This window comes from Hemiscyllium ocellatum, chromosome 10 (genome assembly GCF_020745735.1).
Source record: "Hemiscyllium ocellatum isolate sHemOce1 chromosome 10, sHemOce1.pat.X.cur, whole genome shotgun sequence".
Classification (NCBI taxonomy): domain Eukaryota; kingdom Metazoa; phylum Chordata; class Chondrichthyes; order Orectolobiformes; family Hemiscylliidae; genus Hemiscyllium; species Hemiscyllium ocellatum.
Window position 1 is genome coordinate 18,111,256 of NC_083410.1, and position 20,972 is coordinate 18,132,227.

Below are 20,972 nucleotides of genomic sequence, written 5' to 3' on the forward strand. Positions count from 1 at the left end.
TTGGTCTTCCAAAATCTTGCAATGATGAAAATGGTGTGAAAGATTTAAAATGGGAAACCTAATACCAGGAGAGGGAGGTTTATATTTTGCACACAAGTAATCCACAAATAAAAAACAGATCAAACTGTCATGGGGCCAGCAATGTGGAGAAACACTAGATTCCAGAGAAAAATGAAGTGTGACTATTCGCGCACAGAAATGCATTTTCAGTACCCAACTTAAGGTTCTGCCCAGTATCTTTCTAAACCAATTTCAGTAAGTCAGTGCACAGCAGAAATGTTTCAACTTGGCAATTGGAAAAATCACAAGAAACACAATTCAATTGTGGGTTGAGCCTTAGAATTTTCCTTTCGGTACAGCGTGAAGTAGTATCAGCTGAGCTGTTAAGAGTTACCTGTTTGGTGCTGAGACCTGTCTCTGATTCTAGCTTTGAAATTTGTTTTTCTGCTAACAATCTGTTAATTTAACAATCATAGTAACTCTCCTTGCTAAGTCTATTTTTTGTTTGTTGCTGGAAGCTCATTCGTGTAGCACTTAACATTTAGAATATAGAAGAGCACAGCACAGAACAGGCCCACAATGCTGTGCTGAGGATTGATCCTAATCTAAAACAAAATAACCTAATGTAAGCATTCCTCAATTCACTGCTGTCCAAGTGCATGTCCAGCAGTAGCGTAGGTTCACGAGGTCAATTCCTGGAATGGGGGAATTACCTTACACTGAAAGACTGAAGCGACTGGGCTTGTATACCCTTGAGTTTAGAAGACTGAGAGGGGATCTGATTGAGACATATAAGATTATGAAAGGATTCGACACTCTGGCAGCAGGAAACATGTTTCCGCTGATGGAGGAGTGCCGAACCAGAGGACACAGCTTAAAAATATGGGGTAGACCATTTAGGACAGAGATGAGGAGAAACTTCTTCACCCAGAGAGTAGTGGCTGTGTGGAATGCTCTCCCCCAGAGGGCAGTGGAGGCCCAGTCTCTGGATTCATTTAAGAAAGAGTTGGATAGAGCTCTCAAAGATAGTGGAATCGAGGGTTATGGAGATAAGGCAGGAAGCGGATACTGATTAGGAATGATCAGCCATGATCATATTGAATGGCGGTGCAGGCTCGAGGGGCTGAATGGCCTATTCCTGCACCTATTGTCTATTGCTTAAATGTCCCTAATGACTCTGCTTCCACCACCACTGCTGGCAACGCATTCCATGCATTCACAGCTCTGCATAAAGAACCCAACTCTGTCTCCTCTATACCTTCCTCCTCACACAGTTTTAAACTATGACCCCTCGTGGCAGTCAGTCCTGCACTGGGGAAATGTCTCTGGTTATCTACTCTATCCTGCCTGTCGTTACCTTGTAGACCTCGATCAGGTCACCTCTCTTCCTCCTGCTCTCCAGAGAGTAAGGTCCAAGCTTAGTCGAACACTCTTCGTAAGGCAAGCCCTCCAGTCCAGACAGCATTCCTTCTTAGCACTCTCTCCAAAGCCTCCGCATCATTCCAATAACAGGGTGACCAGAACTGGACATAATGTTCCAAGTGTAGTCTCACCAGGGTTTTGTAGAGCTGCAGCAAAACCTTGTGACTCTTTAAACTTGTTTTCCCTGTTAATGAAAGGCAAAACACCATATGGTTTCTTAACAACTCTATCTACTTGGGATCTATGCACTTGAACACCAAGATCCCGCTGTTCCTCCACACTGCCAAGAATCCTGTATTTAATCCTACATTCAGTTAGATTGTTCGACCTTCCTAAATGTATCACTTTGCATTTATCCAGGTTGAACTCCATCTGCCATTTCTCAGCCCAGCCTGCATCCTGTCAATGTCATGCTAAAGCCTTCAACAGCCCTCGATGCTATCATTGGCAATTCCAACCTTTTGTGTCATCAGCAAATTTACCAACCCACCCCTCAACCACCTCATCCAAGTCATTTATAAAAACTACCAAGAGCAGAGCCCTGCCGGACACCACTCATCACTGACCTCCAGGCAGAATACTTTCCATCTACAACCACTCTCTGCCTTCTGTCAGCCAATCAATTTTGAATCCAGATAGCCAAATCTCCCTGTATCCCATACTTCCTGACTTTATGAATGAGCCTACCATGGGGAACCTTATCAAATGCCTTGCTGAAGTCCATATACACCACATCCACTGCTCGACCTTCGTCGACCTGTCTTGTCACCACCTCAAAGAACTCAGTAAGATTTGCGAGGCGTGACCTGCCCCTCAGAAAGCCATGCTGACTGTCTTTAATCACGCTATGCTTTTCCAAATAGTCACAAATCCTATCCCTCAGAATTATTTCCAAAGTTTTGCTGACCACAGACGTAAGACTGACTGGTCTGTAATTGCCCGGGATTTCCCTATTACCCTTTTTGAAAAGAGGAACAACATTTGTCTCCCTTCAATCCTCTGGTTTGACTCCTGTGGAGAGTGAGAAAGTAAATATGGTCATCATTGGCTTAGCAAACACTTTTCTTGGTTCCCAGAGCAACCTAGGAAAAATCTGGTCTGGCCCTAGAGACTCCTCGATCTTAATGTTTGCTAAAATTTCCAGCACGTCAACTTTCTCGATCTCTATCTGGCCGAGCCTGTTTCCTGGCTCATCAAAGTTCTCATTCACAACAAGGTTCCTTTCCTTCGTGAAAGCCGAAGCAAAATACTCCAGGCTTCCCCTATCTGCTCAGACTCCATGCACAAGTTCCCTACACTATCCCTGACTGGCCCTAACTTCTCCCTGATCATTTTCTTATTCCTCACATAAGTGAAATAACTTTGGTTCCTTCCTAATCCTTCCCACTGAGCCTTTTTCATGCTTCCTCCTGACTCTTCTCCATCCATTTTGGAGCTACTGTTGAGTAAGCCTGTAATCCTCTAAAGCTGTGCTAGATCCTTGCTACCTCCACCTTACATTTCATAGAGGTAAATCAGTACTATTTTCCTCCTCTGTGGATTATGATCTAAACCAATTGAACCACATTTTTGAGATTGAAAATGACAAATCAAGTTGACATGATCAGTGTTAACATAGTTAAAAATCACACAACACCAGGTTATAGTCCAACAGGTTTATTTGGAAGCACTAGCTTTAGGAGTGCCGCTTCTTCATCAGGTGGTTATGACGTTTTGTCCACCCCAGTCCAACACCAGCACTTCCAAGTCACAGTTTCAACCTAAGTATTTTTACTGTTCATATCAAGTCCTGGCCTTGAGAATTTCTTTTGCGTTAAGTAGCCCTTGATAGCAGGAAATCAGCGCTGTTTTGTTTTTTGGTCTTTTTTCTTCTTATAAAAATCGACAAGTGAAAATAGTCAATGTTTGAAACTGTATGATATAAGCTGTTAATATTAAAGGATTTTTAAAGTAATCCAATAGTTATGCAAAACCCTCGTTAGGCCCCATTTGGAGTACTGTGAGCAGGTTTGGCATCGCATCTTAAGGATGTTTTGGTCCTGGAGGGACTTCAACCCAGGTTTACAAATATGATACCTGGACTTGAGGTGGTTATGAGGAGAAATTAGACAAATTAGGCCTTTATTTTATGGAATTTAGAAGGTTAATGGGAGGTGATTTGAGGCCTTCATGATATTGACAGGGAAAGGCAGAGTAGATAAAGATTAACTATTACCACTCGAACCAGGGGCATAGTCTAAAAATTGGAGCCAGGTTATTCAAGAGGGATATTAGAAATCACTTCGCACAAAGAGTAGTGGAGGTTTGGAATGCTCTTTCTCAAATGGTGGGCAAGGCTAACTCGATTGCTAAATTTTAGTCCGTGATGGATAAATTTTTATAAAGTGTGGGTATCACATGGGCCCAAAGACCGTTCCCTTCATGACCACCTGGTCAGGTCCACGCCCTCCAACAACCCACCCTTCCATCCTGGCACCTTTCCCTGCCACCGCAGGAACTGCAAAACCTGCGCCCACACCTCCTCCCTCACCTCCATCCAAGGCCCTCAAGGAGCCTTCCACATCCATCAAAGGTTTACCTGCATATCCACTAATATCATTTATTGTATCCGTTGCTTCCGATACAGTCTCCTCTACATTTGGGAGATGGGACACCACCTAGCAGAGCGCTTTAGGGAACATCTCCGGGACACCCGCACCAATCAACCATACCACCCCGTGGCCCAACATTTCAACTCCCCCTTCCCACTCTGCCGAGGGCAGAGCCTGGGCCTCCTTTACCGCCGCTCCCTCACCACCAGACGTCTGGAGGAAGAACGTCTCATCTTCCGCCTTGGAACACTTCAACCCCAGGGCATCAATGTGGACTTCAACAGTTTCCTCATTTCCCCTTTCCCCCCACCTCGCCCTAGTTCCAAACTTCTGGCTCAGCACTGTCCCCATGACCTGTCTTACCTGCCTATCTTCTTTTCCACCTATCCACTCCACCCTCCTCCCTGACCTATCACCTTCATCCCCTCCCTCACTCACCTATTGTACTCTATGCTACTTTCTCCCCACCCCCACCCTCCTCTAGCTTATCTCTCCACGCTTCAGGCTCTGTGTTTATCCCTGATGAAGGGCTTTTGCCTGAAAAGTCGTTTTGCTGCTCCTCGGATGCTGCCTGAACTGCTGTGCTCTTCCAGCACCACTAATCCAGAATCTGGTTTCCAGCATCTGCAGTCATTGTTTTTACCTACCTGATATGGGCTCAAGGCAGGCAAATGAAGTTTGGCCACAGATCAGCCCAAATCTTGTAAAATGATGGAGTAGGCTGAATGGTCTCTTCCTGTTCCTACATTCCTAACTTTCTAGTGAATTAGTGCTGGCCCTTTTAATGTTTTGTTAAAGAACTTGTAAAATCTACTTCAATTGTATTTTTCCATGGAACAGTAAATCGGTTCACTCAGAGGTAGTCTTCTGTGCTGCAGCAATGATGTATTCGTAAGCACCGAATGGCTTCAATGTCATAGGGCACATTTGCAAATGTTAATTATAAGTCACTATTTGAGCGGCTGAAAGCAATGCGTTTGTTGTGATGCAGTTGTTTAGTTTACAAAAGATTCTTGATGTTATGTGGGAAGAATTAGTGTGTGTAATTAACTCCATTGGAAATCAGACCACTGTGTAAAAAGAAAGAAAATGTACATTTAGTTGCTTTTGTTTTGATCATTTAGCTGTTAATTTTCACAGGCTGCAAGTACCAAGCAGCTGCACTTTTTATCAGCTGGTGGCTTGTGTATAAATTTCTAGCCTGTTCAAATCCAACAGTCTCTGTCATTTCCTGTGATGACTTCTGTCATCTGGCTTTAATCAGCACACAGATTCCACTGACATTTATAGAAGGATGCATAGTATTCTTGTAGTACAGTGAAGCATAAGTTGATCCCTAAAACTGTGCCTTCTTTTCTCCACAGGATGACGTAGTTCTTGAAACAACATTTAGTAACTGCAGAAATGAGCTTAACATCCTGGTTTTTGGTGAGCAGCAGAGGCACACGCCACCGGCTGCCACGTGAGATGATCTTTGTTGGCCGGGATGATTGTGAATTGATGTTACAGGTAACTCTCTCAAGGATGTGCATCTAAAGCTTCGTTCACATGGTCTTAAAACTTTTGGTGCAGCTATACACAACAAACTCAAACTGCCAGCATGCTAACTATTTAACTGATTCAGTTTTTGCTTGAATCTCTTGAAGGTATTTATGAAACAAATTTGTTGTTTGCATTGGACTATCGCATCAGCCATGAAGAATATCGAAACTCTAAGCATCAACTTAACTCTTAAATATATTTCCCTTCTGTATGTATTAAGCTTGGCTGACGGAAGCAGCAGATTTGTCTTATTTCCAAAATAAAATGCTTCATTACTGCCACATTGCATATTAGTCTGAAATCCGACTTCCTCACTTCAAACTTAATTGACCTCGTGGGATAATGTTTTTTAAAAATGGATCCATTACCATCTTCTTGTATGTCATGCATTTTTGTTCAGTTCTGTTTTTATTATTTGCCAAAAGAGCTAACCCCCCAAGTGTTTTCCAGCAATTCAAAACTTTTGTTTTCTTCCCCTCCTCTTTATGCATTTTTATTTTGGATAACTTCATGTTTAAATTTTTTCCAGATGGCCAAAGTGTGCAAAGTCCTGCAGATACGAGTGAGTAGGAAGAATATAAAAGTCTTTCTTTTAGGATTGGAGTTTGTTTCCTAAAGTTGTGTGCAACATTTTAGTGAAATAGAATTTTTAAAAAAAAGTTGTCAGAAGACTTCAGTACAGTGCAAGTCAGCAATGAGACTTTTTTGTTACTTTTCTTCCTTTAGTAACAATGTGAGCCTGAATCTTTAAGATTACACTGAATTATGTAGAAAACTTGGCCTGTCTTTAAGGTATTTGAAGAAGGATTAGGTAGAATCAAATATCACATCATTTTTCCCAGATCAATATTAAACTCATAGTTGAGATAATTATCTACTCTCCCTCTCTGAAGGATTTTAAATAAAAAGTGTTGAGTGGTCTCACTCCAGTTTGCAATTGGCAAGAGTGACAATCTCATTCAGAGGGCATAAGGAAAGTTAATGTAAACATGGAAAATAGGAGCATGAGTAGGCCATTTGACCCTTCCACCTTGCTCTGCCATTCAATATGAATGTGACTGATCATCCAACTCTGTACCCTTTTCCCATTTTCTTCACATATTCTTTGATTCCATTAGCCCTGAAAGGGTGAATTTAATCTTTTATTTCCCCTTAGACTTGATGAGACTGAGGTTTTCTTGTTTAAAAATGTACTCATGGACACGTGACAGATGTACAGTTCAAATCTTTATTACAAAAACAAAAGTTTTATACTATTTATACAGTTAACAAGTTTCCAGTCAACTGTTTGATTAGGAATTATCATCTGTACAAAAGATTGCGCATCTACTCATCCATATATTTGTCCAGCCTTGTCCCCTCAGTCTGCATTTCACATTAGCAAGCATGACTATATTATCTAATCATAGCTGAAAATGTGTTGCTGGTCAAAGCACAGCAGGCCAGGCAGCATCTCAGGAATAGAGAATTCGACATTTCGAGCATAAGCCCTTCATCAGTTTCCTGATGAAGGGCTTATACTCGAAACGTCGAATTCTCTATTCCTGAGATGCTGCCTGGCCTGCTGTGCTTTGACCAGTAACACATTTTCAGCTGTGATCTCCAGCATCTGCAGACCTCATTTTTTATCTAATCATAGAGCATGTTTACATCATCTGGTCATAGGTCTGTACTTTGTGATTACCAGTAAACCCATACTATTTGTTTTTCTCTCTGTCCCTCCTATTGTCTATACTGTTCATTTTCCTTTCAAGCACCCAGAACTATATCTAAATTCTTGAAAGCATTCAATGTTTTGGTCTCAACTGCTTTCTACAGTAATGAATTCTATAGACACACCACTATCTAGGTGAAGAAATTTTTCATCTTAGCCCAAAAGAGCCTACTCTATCCTTAGACATGACCCCTGGTTCAGTGTTCCCTGATCATTGGAAACCTCTTTTGTAAACAGTTTATCAGTCTCGTCCTGTGCAAAGGGTTGAAAAGAATAATATAATTTTTTTTTAAAAATCCAGTGTCAGGGTGCCCAGACTACCAAAAGTCTTCAATTGTCTTTCCACTTTTTGGTGAAACTTCAATGTAATCTTGTTTTACAATCAATAAAATACAGTCTTCTTTTAATCCATTTGTTTCTCTTCAATAATTCAAGCTAAAGAACTAGAATACGTGAAGTATATTCAAATTATCCTGCCTATCTGATTTTAAATTACTTTAAGTAGATGTCTTTGCAAGATCTTTGCTGCCAGATACATGTAAATTGTAATGGGTGTTCATAGAATGTAGTGAGAATGTGATTGGCTTTAGTGTTGCATAGAGTTGTGTGAAATGTCTAAATGTTGAGCATTTCCTCTGAGCAGCTGTCTGGATGAAATATTATTTAGACTTTAGAAATTGTTGCTGTTCTTCTAGAAATCCAACTTTTGTAGCTTTGCACCCAAGATATCTGAAACCTCTACACTTTGCTAGCTTTAAAGTCTGTGTGTACTAATACCATAAGTATCAGTGGCTCAGCGGTTAGCACTGCCACATAGCACCAGAGGCCCAGGTTCGATTCTAGGAGAAAGTGAGGACTGCAGATTCTGGAGATCGGAGCTGAAAATGTGTTGCTGGAAAAGCGCAGCAGGTCAGGCATCATCCAAGGATCAGGAGAATTGACGTTTCGGACATGAGCCCTTCTTCAGGTTCGATTCTACCCTTGAGTGACTGTGGAATTTGCACATTCTCCCTGTGTCTGCATGAGCTTCCTCTAGGTGCTCCAGTTTCCTCCCACCGTCCAAAGACATGCAGGTTAGATGGATTCGCCATGTCAAATTGCCCATAGTATCCAGGGATGTGCAGGCTGGGTGGATCAGCCATGGATAATGCAGAGATCAGGTTGTGGGGTGGGTCTGCTTGATATGCTCTTCATTGGATTGGTGTGGACGCGATGGGCTGAATGGACTGCTTCCACACTGAAGGAATTCTATGTCCAAATAAAGCTTGATATAGCAAGTTCACATGAATTCCTGTTTTCTGCTGCATTAATTAAATATAAAGATTCATATATTGTAATGGCCTAGATTTTTCTTTCTCAGTTAGAATGAATGCCGAGACATTTACCACCATTAGTGATGAAATGCATTGCAACTTCTGGCAAGCTGTTCTGCTAAAATAAGGACTTTTGAAATATGGTTTACTGGACTTTTTTTTTAAAAAACTTGTCTAAAGGCCGTCAAATTGGGCATATGTTTCTATACTGCAAGTAAGATATGATAATTGCATTATTGCATAAGGAATCAATCTTCCAAATGCTTGTGTCTCTGACCACTAAATAAACAGATTGTATGTTCCCAATTATGAACCACCAAGAAGCAGGATTAGGTCATTTGGTCCCTTGGGTCTAATCTGTGAGATTACGTTTGATCTGATTGTGGCTTCAGTCCCATTTTCTTGCCTGCGCCAAGAGCTTTTGATTCTGTTGTCAAAAATCTTTCTCCCTGTCTTAGAAATATTCACTGTGCCACCACCTTTCTCTGGGGAGGAGAGTTTCATAGATTCTCCATCCTCTGCAATAAAATAATTCTCCTCCTCTCGATCTTAATTGACGCGCTTTACCTTCTAAGTGTCCCATAATTTTAGACACTCTTACAGAGGAGAAATCCCCTTTGAACATTCACTCTGTCACATTCCCTCAGATCTTTTATGCTTCAATAAACTAACTACATATTCTTCTAAACTACTTTCGGTTCAAGCCCAATCTTTTGCTTGTAAGATGGTCTCATCCCACGAGTCAGTTAAACAAACTTTCTCTGAACTGCTAATGATAATATCCCATGTAAGAAAGCCAAAACCATATGCAACATTCTAGATGTGGTCTCATCACAATTGTGGCAAAACATCTCTGCTTCTACATTCTATTCTCCATGCAATAAATGACAATATTCAATTTGCCTTTCTACTCATAAGTTTATCCCATTGTACCCTATCAAATGTTTGCCCAATCGCTTAACCTATCAACAAATCTTCATTTTAATGTTGACCTGTTAATCTTTATTTTGTATTGCCCTTGAGTGATGATTGATTATTCTTTGAGATATCATGCTGCAACTAAAAAAAGGCTAGTGCGGCCAGATTTGGAATATTGTGTACAGTTCTGGTCACCATGTTTCGGGAAGCATTGGAAAAGGTACAGAGACATAAAAGATTATCAGAGGATTAGATAGGCTGGACAGTGAAAGTCTTTTTCCTAGGATGATGACGTCAGCTTGTACGAGGGTGCATAACTACAAATTGAGGGGTGATAGATTTAAGACCGATCAGAGGCAGCTTCTTTACGCAGAGAGTGGTAAGGATGTGGAATGCCCTACCTGCAAATGTAGTTAACTCAGCCACATTAGGGAAATTTAAACAATCCTTAGATAAGCACATGAATGATGATGGGATAGTGTAGGGGGATGAGCTGAATATTTCACAGATCGGCGTAATATAGAGTGCCGAAGGGCCTGTGCCACGCTGTATTGTTCTATGTTCTAGGAGACCTGTTTTTGGGGGCACTGCCCACCATTCCAAAGAAAAGTCTCTGGACACTTGAAATGTTAATTCTCTCTTTACAGATGCTGCCAGATCTGTTGAATTTCTCTCGCATTTTTCTGCTTTTATTTCAGTCACTAGGTAGAGCCTGGTCAATCTAATAGTATTGTACAATATTACATTTTTATCTTTAAATTTTGTTGTATTTACCAATGTGTGAATTAGACATTTAAGAAGCAAGTGGTATATTTCACCTTGGAGGGGACTGGTGTAACTACTTAGGGTCTTCCTTAACAGAGAAGAAAACTATGAAACCCAACTCGAGTTTTAATATTGATTCCTGTGGGAATCAGAAGCCCTTCGTCAGGAATATTTGTGATGAAGGCTTTTGCCTGAAACGTAGATTTTTCTGCTCCTCGCATGCTGCCTGACCTGCTGTGCTTTGCCAGCACCACTCTAATCTAGTCTCTGGTTTCCAGCATATGTAGTCCTTGTTTTTTTTTTACCTACGTTCCCACTTATCTTTGTGTTGTCAGCAAACTTAATAACCATATATTTGTTGCTGTCATCCAAGTCATCAATATTGAATGTAAATAATTTAAATGTCCACACATCCTTATCGTATTTGTTGGGTTCTGGTTTGTCCTCAGTATTTTGCTGATATTTATGTGGTTCAAATCACCCCCAGATCCTTGGTTCTGACCCTGGACTTATTTTGGGAATGTGAAATGAAGAAGACAGTAGACAGATGTTTCAGGGGGAAAAAGTTTCTGTTCATTTAAATAGAAAAGGTAAGTATAATACAATAAATACAGGTGAAAGCACTAAACAGTGCAATTAACATTATCAATTATACAGAGAACAAAAATTAAGTACACCAAACTCAGCTGAAACACTATTAGAACCTAGGCAGTACTTTTAATCTCTCAAACCTTAATCAAATTTTCTACCCTTGAGGTCCCACGTACTGTCACCATCCACCTTCCCACTCTGCTAGGTAGGACAGAACCTTTGGGGCCTCGGAAGTCTAAGCTCACCACTGAGGAAAATGCGATTTTGAAGTACATCTGCCTGTTGAGGTTATTGCCTTTGGTTCTCTTGGTTCGGAACAGGCCTGTGTGTGGAAACTGTTGTTTGGATAGCGCTTGGGCCCCCATCTCTTTTCTTCCCGCCCACCCCATGTCCTTTGTTGCAATGATGCCCTAGGTTTGGCTTCCCAGTTCACTTCTCTGTTCAGCCTCTGTGCTTCTTGGTTCTGAAGCTACTTGTTGGTGTTGGAAGCCTGTGGGAAAGTTATTTCTGTAGAAGCTTGTTGTAAAAGGCTCTTCCCCCGGATCAGATCAGGGCTAGCAGTTATACGGACTGTGATCCATTATCTCCACTTAGATCCGTGTTGTCCATTGTGTTTCTTTCTGAAGTCAGTTGATTTCCTAATGGTTAGAGTATGTGTGAATGGACTTTGAGTTTGAATGTCCAGTATATTCGTAAGGTTCATAGTTTCTGTGCTGGGTAGTCTGAGATGTAAAAGTTAGTTTCAGTCCAAATGTCCTAATACACCACATCCTCCCACAGTCCAAAGATGTGTAAGTCAAGCTGCATTAGCTATGCTAAATTCCCCACAGAGTAATGGGGGTAGGATAGGGGTCTGGATTTAGGTGCCATGGTCTTTGGAGGGCCAGTGCTGACTCAATGGGTCAATTGGCTTCCTTCCACACTGTAGGGATTCTGTGATTCTTCTACACGAATTTCCCAATTTTTGGGCCATCACAATGTTTCTAATTTGAGATTTCTAATAATCTCCTTAATATCAGATTACAATATCTTCCTTACAACCAATATTAAGCTGTCTGACCTGTAAGTTTTGCTGACTGTCTCCCTGTAAAAAATGAGGTCTGCAGATGCTGGAGATCACAGCTGCAAATGTGTTGCTGGTCAAAGCACAGCAGGCCAGGCAGCATCTCAGGAATAGAGAATTCGACGTTTCGAGCATAAGCCCTGGCTTATGCTCGAAACGTCGAATTCTCTATTCCTGAGATGCTGCCTGGCCTGCTGTGCTTTGACCAGCAACACATTTGCAGCTGACTGTCTCCCTCCTTGAATAGAGAAGTCAAATCAGCTATTTTAAAATTTAACCTTTTCTCGGATCAGGAAATTTGGAAAATTAAAAGCAATACATCCACTACCTTCAGCACCCATTTCTTTTCAGACATCAAGATGAAATCCATCAGGACCTGTTAATTTTCAGTTATGCAGATAAGGATGGTCAATAAATGCTAGCCTAACTGGCACTGTTTCCATTTAAGTATGTTTTTCAGAAAAGAGGCTTCTCCCTTCCTTTCATCTCTCAATGTAGAATTATTTCTGGGATCTTGCTTGTATCCATTTTACAGTGCAGACAGATGCAAAATATCTCTTCAATTCCTCTACCATTACTTGATTTTCCATTATTAAATCCCAGACTCTGTAGAGGATCAACAAATAATGTTCTTGTAATTTCCTTCTGCCCCTCCTGTTTAACACTTCTCCAGCTGTTGTTGGCTTCAATGGCTTTCCAGTATTCCCCAGCACCAGTTCCCCTGCCCCCTCCCTACCACATCCACCTGGGTCTTCAATCCTGTTAATGTCAGAAATAACATTTAGAAGGCAAGAAACATTGCCAGGGTAGGGCTTCTGGAGATGAGCCAAAGGCCAGATCTTGCAAATCTTTAAAAGTTGATTAAAACTGTTCAAAGTATTTAAAAGCTTATAACATTTTTTTACATGTTGAAGATATTTGCATATATGAATCACTTGGGCAAAAAAGAACTCTGTCATCATTAGACCGAAGACTGACCCCAAGCGACCAATCATCTTGTGATTAATTCATGTCAGTAGGAAGTGTGGCAATAGTGGTATTGGAAACCCTTGCTGCTTATACTAATTCGAGGATGTTTTCATAAGGCTGTAGCGGAGATATATTTCAGGCAGTCACTGTTGTAAGCTAATGTTTTGATGCAGAGGGGAATGTTCAGTCCATTAAATAAGCCAATGTAACAGGTCTAAAGAAGGGAGTTTTTTGCATTGATATTCAGACATTCTGGCCTGATTTTGTTGGCGTGGGCATTTTTAAAAATGTTAATGTAATTTTCTTGCCCATTGTCTAACTGTGAGCGGAATCATGCGCAAAATAAATTTGAGGAACTTGTGGTAAAATTTTCTAATTTACCAGTCATCTGCTTTTAGTCATAGTAATGGAGATGTACAGTATGGAAACACCCCTTTCGGTCCAACCCATCCATGTGACCAGATGTTACAACCCAATCTAGTCCCACCTGCCAGCACATGGCCCATATCCCTCCTAACCCTTCCTATTCATATACCCATCCAAATGCCTTTTAAATGTTGCAATTGTACTAGCCTGCACCACTTCCACTGGCAGCTCATTCCATACATGTACCACCCTCTGTGTGAAAAAGTTGCCCCGAAGGACACCCAAAATCTATGTTCTCTAGTTCTGGACTCCCCAACTCCAGGGAAAAGACCTTGTCGATGTATCCAATCCATGCCCTTCATAGTTTTGTAAACCTCTATAAAGTCATCCCTCAACCTCCAATGCTCCAGTGAAAATAGCCCCAGCCTGTTCAGCCTCTCACTATATAGCTCTAATTCTCCAGCCCTGGCAACACCGTTATAAATCTTCTCTGAACCCTTTCAAGTTTCACAACATCTTTCCGATAGGAAGGGGACAAGAACTGCACATGATATTCCAACAGTAGCCTAACCAATGTCCTTTACAGCTGCAACATGACCTCCCAACTCCTGTACTCCATACTCTGACCAATAAAGGAAAGCATACAAAACGCCTTCTTCACTATCCTATCTACCTGTGACTTCACTTTCAAGGAGCTATGAATCTGCACTCCAAGGTCTCTTTGTTCAGCAACAATCCCTAGGACCTTACCATTAAGTGTATAAGTCCTGCTAAGATTTGCTTTCCCAAAATGCAGCACCTCGTAATTATCTGAATTAAATTCCATCTGCCACTTCTCAGCCCATTGGCCCATCTGGTGAAGCTCCTGTTGTAATCTGAGGTAACCCTCTTCACTGTCCACTACATCTCCACTTTTGGTGTCCTCTGCAAACTTACTAACTGTACCTCTTATGCTCACGTCCAAATCATTTGTGTAAATAATAAAAAGTAGTGGACCCAGCACCAATCCTTGTGGCACTCCACTGGTCACAGGCCTCCAGTCTGAAAAACTGCCCTCCACCACCACCCTCTATCTTCTACCTTTGAGCCAGTTCTGTATCCAAATGGCTAGTTCTCCCTGTATTCCATGAGATCTAACCTTGCTAACCAGTCTCCTATGGGGAATCTTGTTGCACACATTTTTGAAGTCCATATAGATCACATCTACCATTCTGCCCTCATCAATCCTCTTTGTTACTCCTTCAAAAAACTCAATCAAGTTAGTGAGACATGATTTCCCATGCACAAAGCCATGTTGACTATCCCAAATCAGTCCTTGCCTTTCCAAATACATACATCCTGTCCCTCAGGATTCCCTCTAACAACTTGCCCACCACCGACGTCAGGCTCACTGGTCTACAGTTCCCAGGCTTGTCCTTACCACCCTTCTTAAACAGTGGCACCACATTAGCCAACTTCCAGGCTTCCAGCACCTCTCCTGTGACTATCGATGATACAAATATTTCAGCAAGAGGCCCAGCAATCACTTCTCTAGCTTCCCACAGAGTTCTAGGATACACCTGATCAGGTCCTGGGGATTTATCCACCTTTGTATTTCAAGACATCCAGCACTTCCTCCTCTGTAATATGGGCATTTTACAAGGTGTCACCATCTATTTCTCGACATTCTATATCTTCCATATCCTTTTCCACAGTAAATACTGATACAAAATATTTATTTAGTATCTCCCACATTTTCTGCGGCTCCACACAAAGGCTGCCTTGCTGATCTTTTGAAGGGGAAAGTGAGGGCTGCAGATGCTGGAGATCAGAGCTGAAAATGTGTTGCTGGAAAAGCGTAGCAGGTTAGGCAGCATACAAAGAGCGGGAGAATCGACATTTCGGGCATGAGTCCTTCTTCAGGAATGAAGAAAGTGTGTCCAGCAGGCTAAGATAAAAGGTAGGGAGGAGGGACTTGGGGAAGGGACATTGGAAATGCGATAGGTGGAAGGAGGTCAATGTGAGGGTGATAGGCTGGAGTGGGGGCGGAGAGGTCAGGAAGAAGATTGCAGGTTAGGAAGGCGGTGTGGAGTTCGAAGGATTTGACTGAGACAAGGTGGGGGGAGGGGAAATGAGGAAACTGGAGAAATCTGAGTTCATCCTTTTTGGTTGGAGGGTTCCTGGGCGGAAGATGAGGCGCTCTTCCTCCAGCCGTCGTGTTGCTATGGTCTGGCGATAGGAGTCCAAGGACCTGCATGTCCTTGGCGGATTGGGAGGGGGAGTTGAAGCGTTGAGCCATGGGGTGGTTGGGTTGGTTGGTCCGGGAGTCCCAGAGGTGTTCCCTGAAACATTCCACATGTAGGCGGCCTGTCTTCCCAATAAAGAGGAGGCCACATCAGGTGCAGCGGATGCAGTAAATGATGTGTGTGGAGGTGCAGGTGAATATGTCGCAGATATGGAAGGATCCCTTGGGGCCTTGGAGGGAAGTAAGGGGGGAGGTGTGGGCACAAGTTTCGCATTTCTTGCGGTTGCAGGGGAAGGTGCCGGGAGTGGAGGTTGGGTTGGTGGGGGGTGTGGACCTGACGAGGGAGTCACGGAGGGAGTGGTCTTTTCGGAACGCAGATAGGGGAGGGGAGGGAAATATATCCCTGGCGGTGGGGTCCATTTGGAGGTGGCGAAAATGACAACGGATGATACAATATATGTGGAGGTTGATGGGGTGGTAGGTGAGGACCAGTGGGGTTCTGTCCTGGTAGCGATTGGAGGGGTGGGGCTCAAGGGCGGAGGAGCAGGAAGTGGAGGAGATGCGATGGAGGGCATCGTCGATCACATCTGGGGGGCAGTTGCGGACTTTGAAGAAGGAGGCCATTTGGGTTGTACAGTATTGGAACTGGTCCTCCTGGGAGCAGATGCGGCGGAGACGTAGGAATTGGGAGTATGGGATAGTGTTTTTACAGGGGGCAGGGTGGGTGGAGGATCTTTGAAGGACCCTATTCTCTCCCTAGTTACCCTTTAATGTATTTGTAAAAACCCTTTGAATTCTCCTTAATTCTGTTTGCCAAAGCTATCTCATGTCCCCTTTTTGCCCTCCTGATTTCCCTCTTAAGTATACTCCTATTTCCTTTACACTCTTCTAAGGATTCACTCGATCTATCCTCCTTTTTCTTAACCAATCCCTCAATTTCTTTCGTCATCCAACATCCCCTACACCTACCTGCCTTTCCTTTCACCGTAACAGGAGTATACTTTCTCTGGATTCTTGTTATCTCATTTCTGAAGGCTTCCCATTTTCCAGCCGCCCCTTTACCTGCGAGCATCTGCCCCCATCAGCTTTTGGAAGTTCTTGCCAATACTGTTAAAATTGGTCTTTCTCCAATTTAGAACTTCAACTCTTCGATCTGGTCTATTCTTTACCATCATTATTTTAAATTTAATGGAATTATGATCGTGCCCCAGAGTGCTCCCCTATTGGCACCTCAGTCACCTGCCCTGCCTCATTTCCCAAGAGTAGATCAAGTTTTGCACCTTCTCTAATAGGTACATTCACACACTGAATCAGAGAATTTTCTTGTACACACATAACAAATTCCTCTCCATCTAAACCCTTAACACTATGGCAGTCCCAGTCTATGTTTGGAAAGTTAAAATCCCCTACCATAACCACCCTATAATTCTTACAGATAGCTGAGATCTCCTTCCAAGTTTGTTTCTCAATTTCCCTCTGACTATTATGGGGTCTATAATACAATCCCAATAAGGTGATCATCCCTTTCTTATTTCTCAGTTCCACCCAAATAATTTCCCTAGATGTATTTCCAGGAATATCTTCCCTCGGCACAGCTGTAATGCTATCCCTTGTCAAAAATGCCACTCCCTCTCCTCTCTTGCCTCCCTTTCTATCCTTCCTGTAGCATTTATATCCTGGAACATTAAGCTGCCAGTCCTGCCCATCCCTGAGCCATGTTTCTCGAATTTCTGATATCCCAGTCCCATGTTTCTAACCATGCCCTGAGTTCATCTGGCTTCCCTGTTAGGCCCCTTGCATTAAAATAAATACAGTTTAATTTATTAATCCTACCTTGTCCCTGCCTACCCTGACTGTTTGTTTCTCTTCTGTTCTCTACTGTAGCAGTGTCAGATTGATCTCTTTCCTCACTATCTCCGTGGGTTCCACCCCACCACCTTGTTAGTTTAAATCCTCCTGAGCAGCTCTAGCAAATTTCTCTGCCAGTATATTCGTCCCTTTCCAATTTAGGTACAATCCGTCCTTTTTTTTACAGGTCACTTGTACCCCAAAAGAGATTCCAATGATCCAAAAATGTGAATCCTTCTCCCATACACCAGCTCCTCAGCCATGCATTCATCTACTGTATCCTCGTATTCCTGCCCTCACTAGTTCGTAGCACCGGGAGTAATCCAGATATTACTACTGTTGACCTCCTTTATAAATTCCTGCCTAACCCTCTGTAATCAACCTTCAGAATCTCAACCTTTTCCCTTTCTAGGTCATTGGTTCCAATTGCTCCTTGTGTTTGCACACGGGGATATTTTCTACTTGGAAATTGCTGGCATTTTCCTGTTGTAGTTGTATATTCTCACTATGTCAGAAAATGCAGTTACACAGATGTTAGTTCTTTCTTTGACTCAATTGTAGGCTTGATACTCCACATTGCTGGAGACACCTTGGCATCCTTGATCAGCCTGCAGCTTTCCTTTTCTATTGGATTATCCTTTCAAAAAACTTATTCAATTTGCAACAGAGTTTGTCCCTGTACAGTTTTACTAATGAATGTTTCAGATTAGATTTAGATTAGATTACCTATAGTATGGAAATAGGCCATTTGGCCCACACTGACCCTCTGAAGATTAACCCACCCAGACCCATTCTATATCCTATATTTTCCCCTGGCTAATGCACCAAACGCTATGGGCAATTAGCATGGCCAATTCACCTAATCTGCATGTATTCATATTGTGGGAGGAAACCAGAATACCCAGAGGAAATCCACGCAGACACAGTGAGTGTGTGCAAACTTCACACATTTGCCCAAGGTGGGAATCGAATTCAGGTCTCTGGCGAAGTGTGGCAATAATGCTAACCACTGAGCAATCATGCTGTCCTCATTATTCATTTACCCAAGTAAAATATGCAATTGAGTAATTGCTTTCAGAATCGAAAAGTAAATATTACGTTGCATTTTGGTTTTTCGTCTCTGATGTGCATAGCATTTAATAGACTGCCAAACACCTGGACCAGGGTTTAGTGCTCCGTGCACTAAGTGTTGGGACAGGCATCTTCAAACAGTTTAACTTCCTATCATACCAGTGAGAGAATTTGCTAAATCAAGCATCAGTTAGGTGCTTAAATGCTGTCTGGCGAGCTTCTTGTTCAGTAAAATCTTTGTGCTGAAGTTCTGCCTTGTCTGAGGTCAGCAGCCTCACAGCGAAAGAGTGTCAATGTTCAATCATGAGGTGCAGCTCTGGCAAACAGATAATTCTGTTATCTGAATAGAACTGACTGGAATTGCACTGGTATACAGGGAACCTCTATTATCCGAACAAGATGGGTGGGTACTATTTCATTGGGATAATCGATTATTCATTAATCGATTCAATGCCTTTCGTCTTGGGCTCAGAGTTTTAGAACATAGAAACGTAAATCATGGAACAGGCCTTTTGGCCCAGAATGTTGTGCAGAGGATTAATCCTAATGTAAAGTAAAATAACTTAATCTACGCACCCCTCAATTCACTGCTATCCATGTGCATGTTCAGCAGTTACTTAATGTCCCTAATGACTCTGGTTCCACCTTCATCACTGACAAAGCATTCCATGCATTCACAGTTCTCTGCGTAAAGAACCTTATTCTGAAGTCCCCTCTATACCTTTCTCCTAATATCTTAAAACTATAACCCCTCGTGCCAGTCAATCCTGCCCTGAGGAAAAATCTCTGGCTATTGATTCAATCGGGTCATCTCTCTGTCTCCTCTCCAGAGAGAAAAGTCCCAGCTTAGTCGACCTCTCTTCATAAAGCAATCCCTCCAGTCCAGGCAGCATCCTAGTAAACCTTCTTTGCATTTTCTCCAAAGCCTTTGTATCTACCCTATAGTAGGGTGACCAGAACTGGACACAATATTCCAAGTATGGTCTCACCAGGGACTTGTAGAGCCGCAGCAAAACCTTGTGGCTCTTAATGAAAGCCAAAATACCATATGCTGTCTTAACCCTATTCACTTGGGTGGCAACTTGGACGGATCTATGTACTTGCACACCAAGATCCCGCTATTCCTCCACACTGCCAAGAATCCTGTCTTTAATCCTATATTCGGCATTTGTGTTCAACCTTCCAAAATGCATGACTTTGCATTTATCCAGGTTGGACTCCATCTGCCATTTCTCAGCCCAGCTCTGCATCCTGTCAATGTCGCGCTGCAGCCTACAATAGCCCTTGCTACTATCAACGGCACCTCGAACCTTTGTGTCATCTGTAAATTTATTCAGCCACCCCTCAACCTCCTCATCCAAGTCATTTATAAAAAATTACAAAGAACAGAGCCCTGCAGGACACCACTGAAAACTGACCTCCAGTTTCCATCTTTCCATCTGCAACCACTCTCTGCCTTTTGTCAGCCAACTAATTCTGAATCCAGACAGCCAGAGTTCCCTGTATCCCATATCTCCTGATTTTATGAATGAGCCTACCATGGGGAACCTTATTAAATGCCTTGCTGAAGTCCGTATACACCACATCCGTTGCTTGACCTTCATCGACCTGTCTTGTCAACACCTCAAAGAACTCAGTAAGATTTGTGAGGCATGACCTGCCCCCCTCAAAGCCATGCTGACTGCCTTTAGTCATGCTATGCTTTTCCAAATAAATCCTATCCTTCAGAATTCTTTCGAAAACCTTACAGACGTAAGACTGACTGGTCTGTATTGCCAAGGGTTTCCCTATTACCCTTGAAAAGAGGAACAACATTCACCTCCTTCCAATCCTCTAGTACGACTCCTGTGGAGAGTGAAAAAGCAAAGAACTTCGCCAGTGGCTAAGCAACCTCCTTTCTCATTTCCTGGAGCAGCCTAGGATAAATTTGGCCTGGTCCTGCGACTTATCAATCTTGATGTTTGCCAAAATTTCCAGCACTGAAAATGTGTTGCTGGAAAAGCGCAGCAGGTCAGGCAGCATCCAAGGAACAGGAGATTCGACGTTTTGGGCATAAGCCCTTCTTCACAAAATTTCCAGCACATCAACTTCATCAATCTTGATCTATTCAAGTCTGTATCCCAGCTCCTCAAAGTTCTCATTCACAACAAGGTGAAAGCTGAAGCTTGCCCTATCTGCTCACATACCATGCACAAGTACCCTGTGCTATCCCTGATCGCCCCAACCTTCTCCCTGATTATTCTCTTATCCTCATGTGTGAGGAAAATGCTTTTGGCTTTTCCCTAATCATTCCTGCCAAGCCTTTCTCATGCCTACTCCTGCTGTCTTCAGTCCATTTTGGAGCTCCTTTCTAGCAAACCTGTAATCTTCTAAAGCTGTGTTAATCCTTGCTTCCTCAACATTATGTAAGCTGCCTTCTTCCTTTTGAAGAGAAACTCCTCTGTTCTCGTCCTCCAAGGTTCCTTAATCTTACTCCTCACCTTTCTCAGAGGAACAGATTCGTGCATCACTTGCAACAACTGCTCCTTAAACAGTCTCCACATGACTGCTGAGCCCTTTCTGTGGAACAATTGCT

The 20,972-nt window shown here is 42.5% G+C and overlaps 1 protein-coding gene across 12 annotated transcripts in view; it reads left to right on the plus strand.

Moving 5' to 3' along the window:
* The window catches only part of cep170aa (centrosomal protein 170Aa), a 168,265-nt gene that overhangs the window by 25,667 nt on the left and 121,626 nt on the right, over positions 1-20,972 (plus strand). For 9 of the 12 annotated variants that reach the window (XM_060831300.1, XM_060831304.1, XM_060831303.1 and 6 more), the window contains exons 2-3: positions 5,378-5,522; positions 6,085-6,117. In XM_060831300.1, coding sequence (XP_060687283.1) covers positions 5,418-5,522; positions 6,085-6,117 — 138 coding nt within the window. In that variant the 5' untranslated portion in view covers positions 5,378-5,417. The remainder of the gene's footprint in view (positions 1-5,377; positions 5,523-6,084; positions 6,118-20,972) is intronic. The other 3 variants (XM_060831305.1, XM_060831312.1, XM_060831311.1) reach the window with 1 other exon arrangement.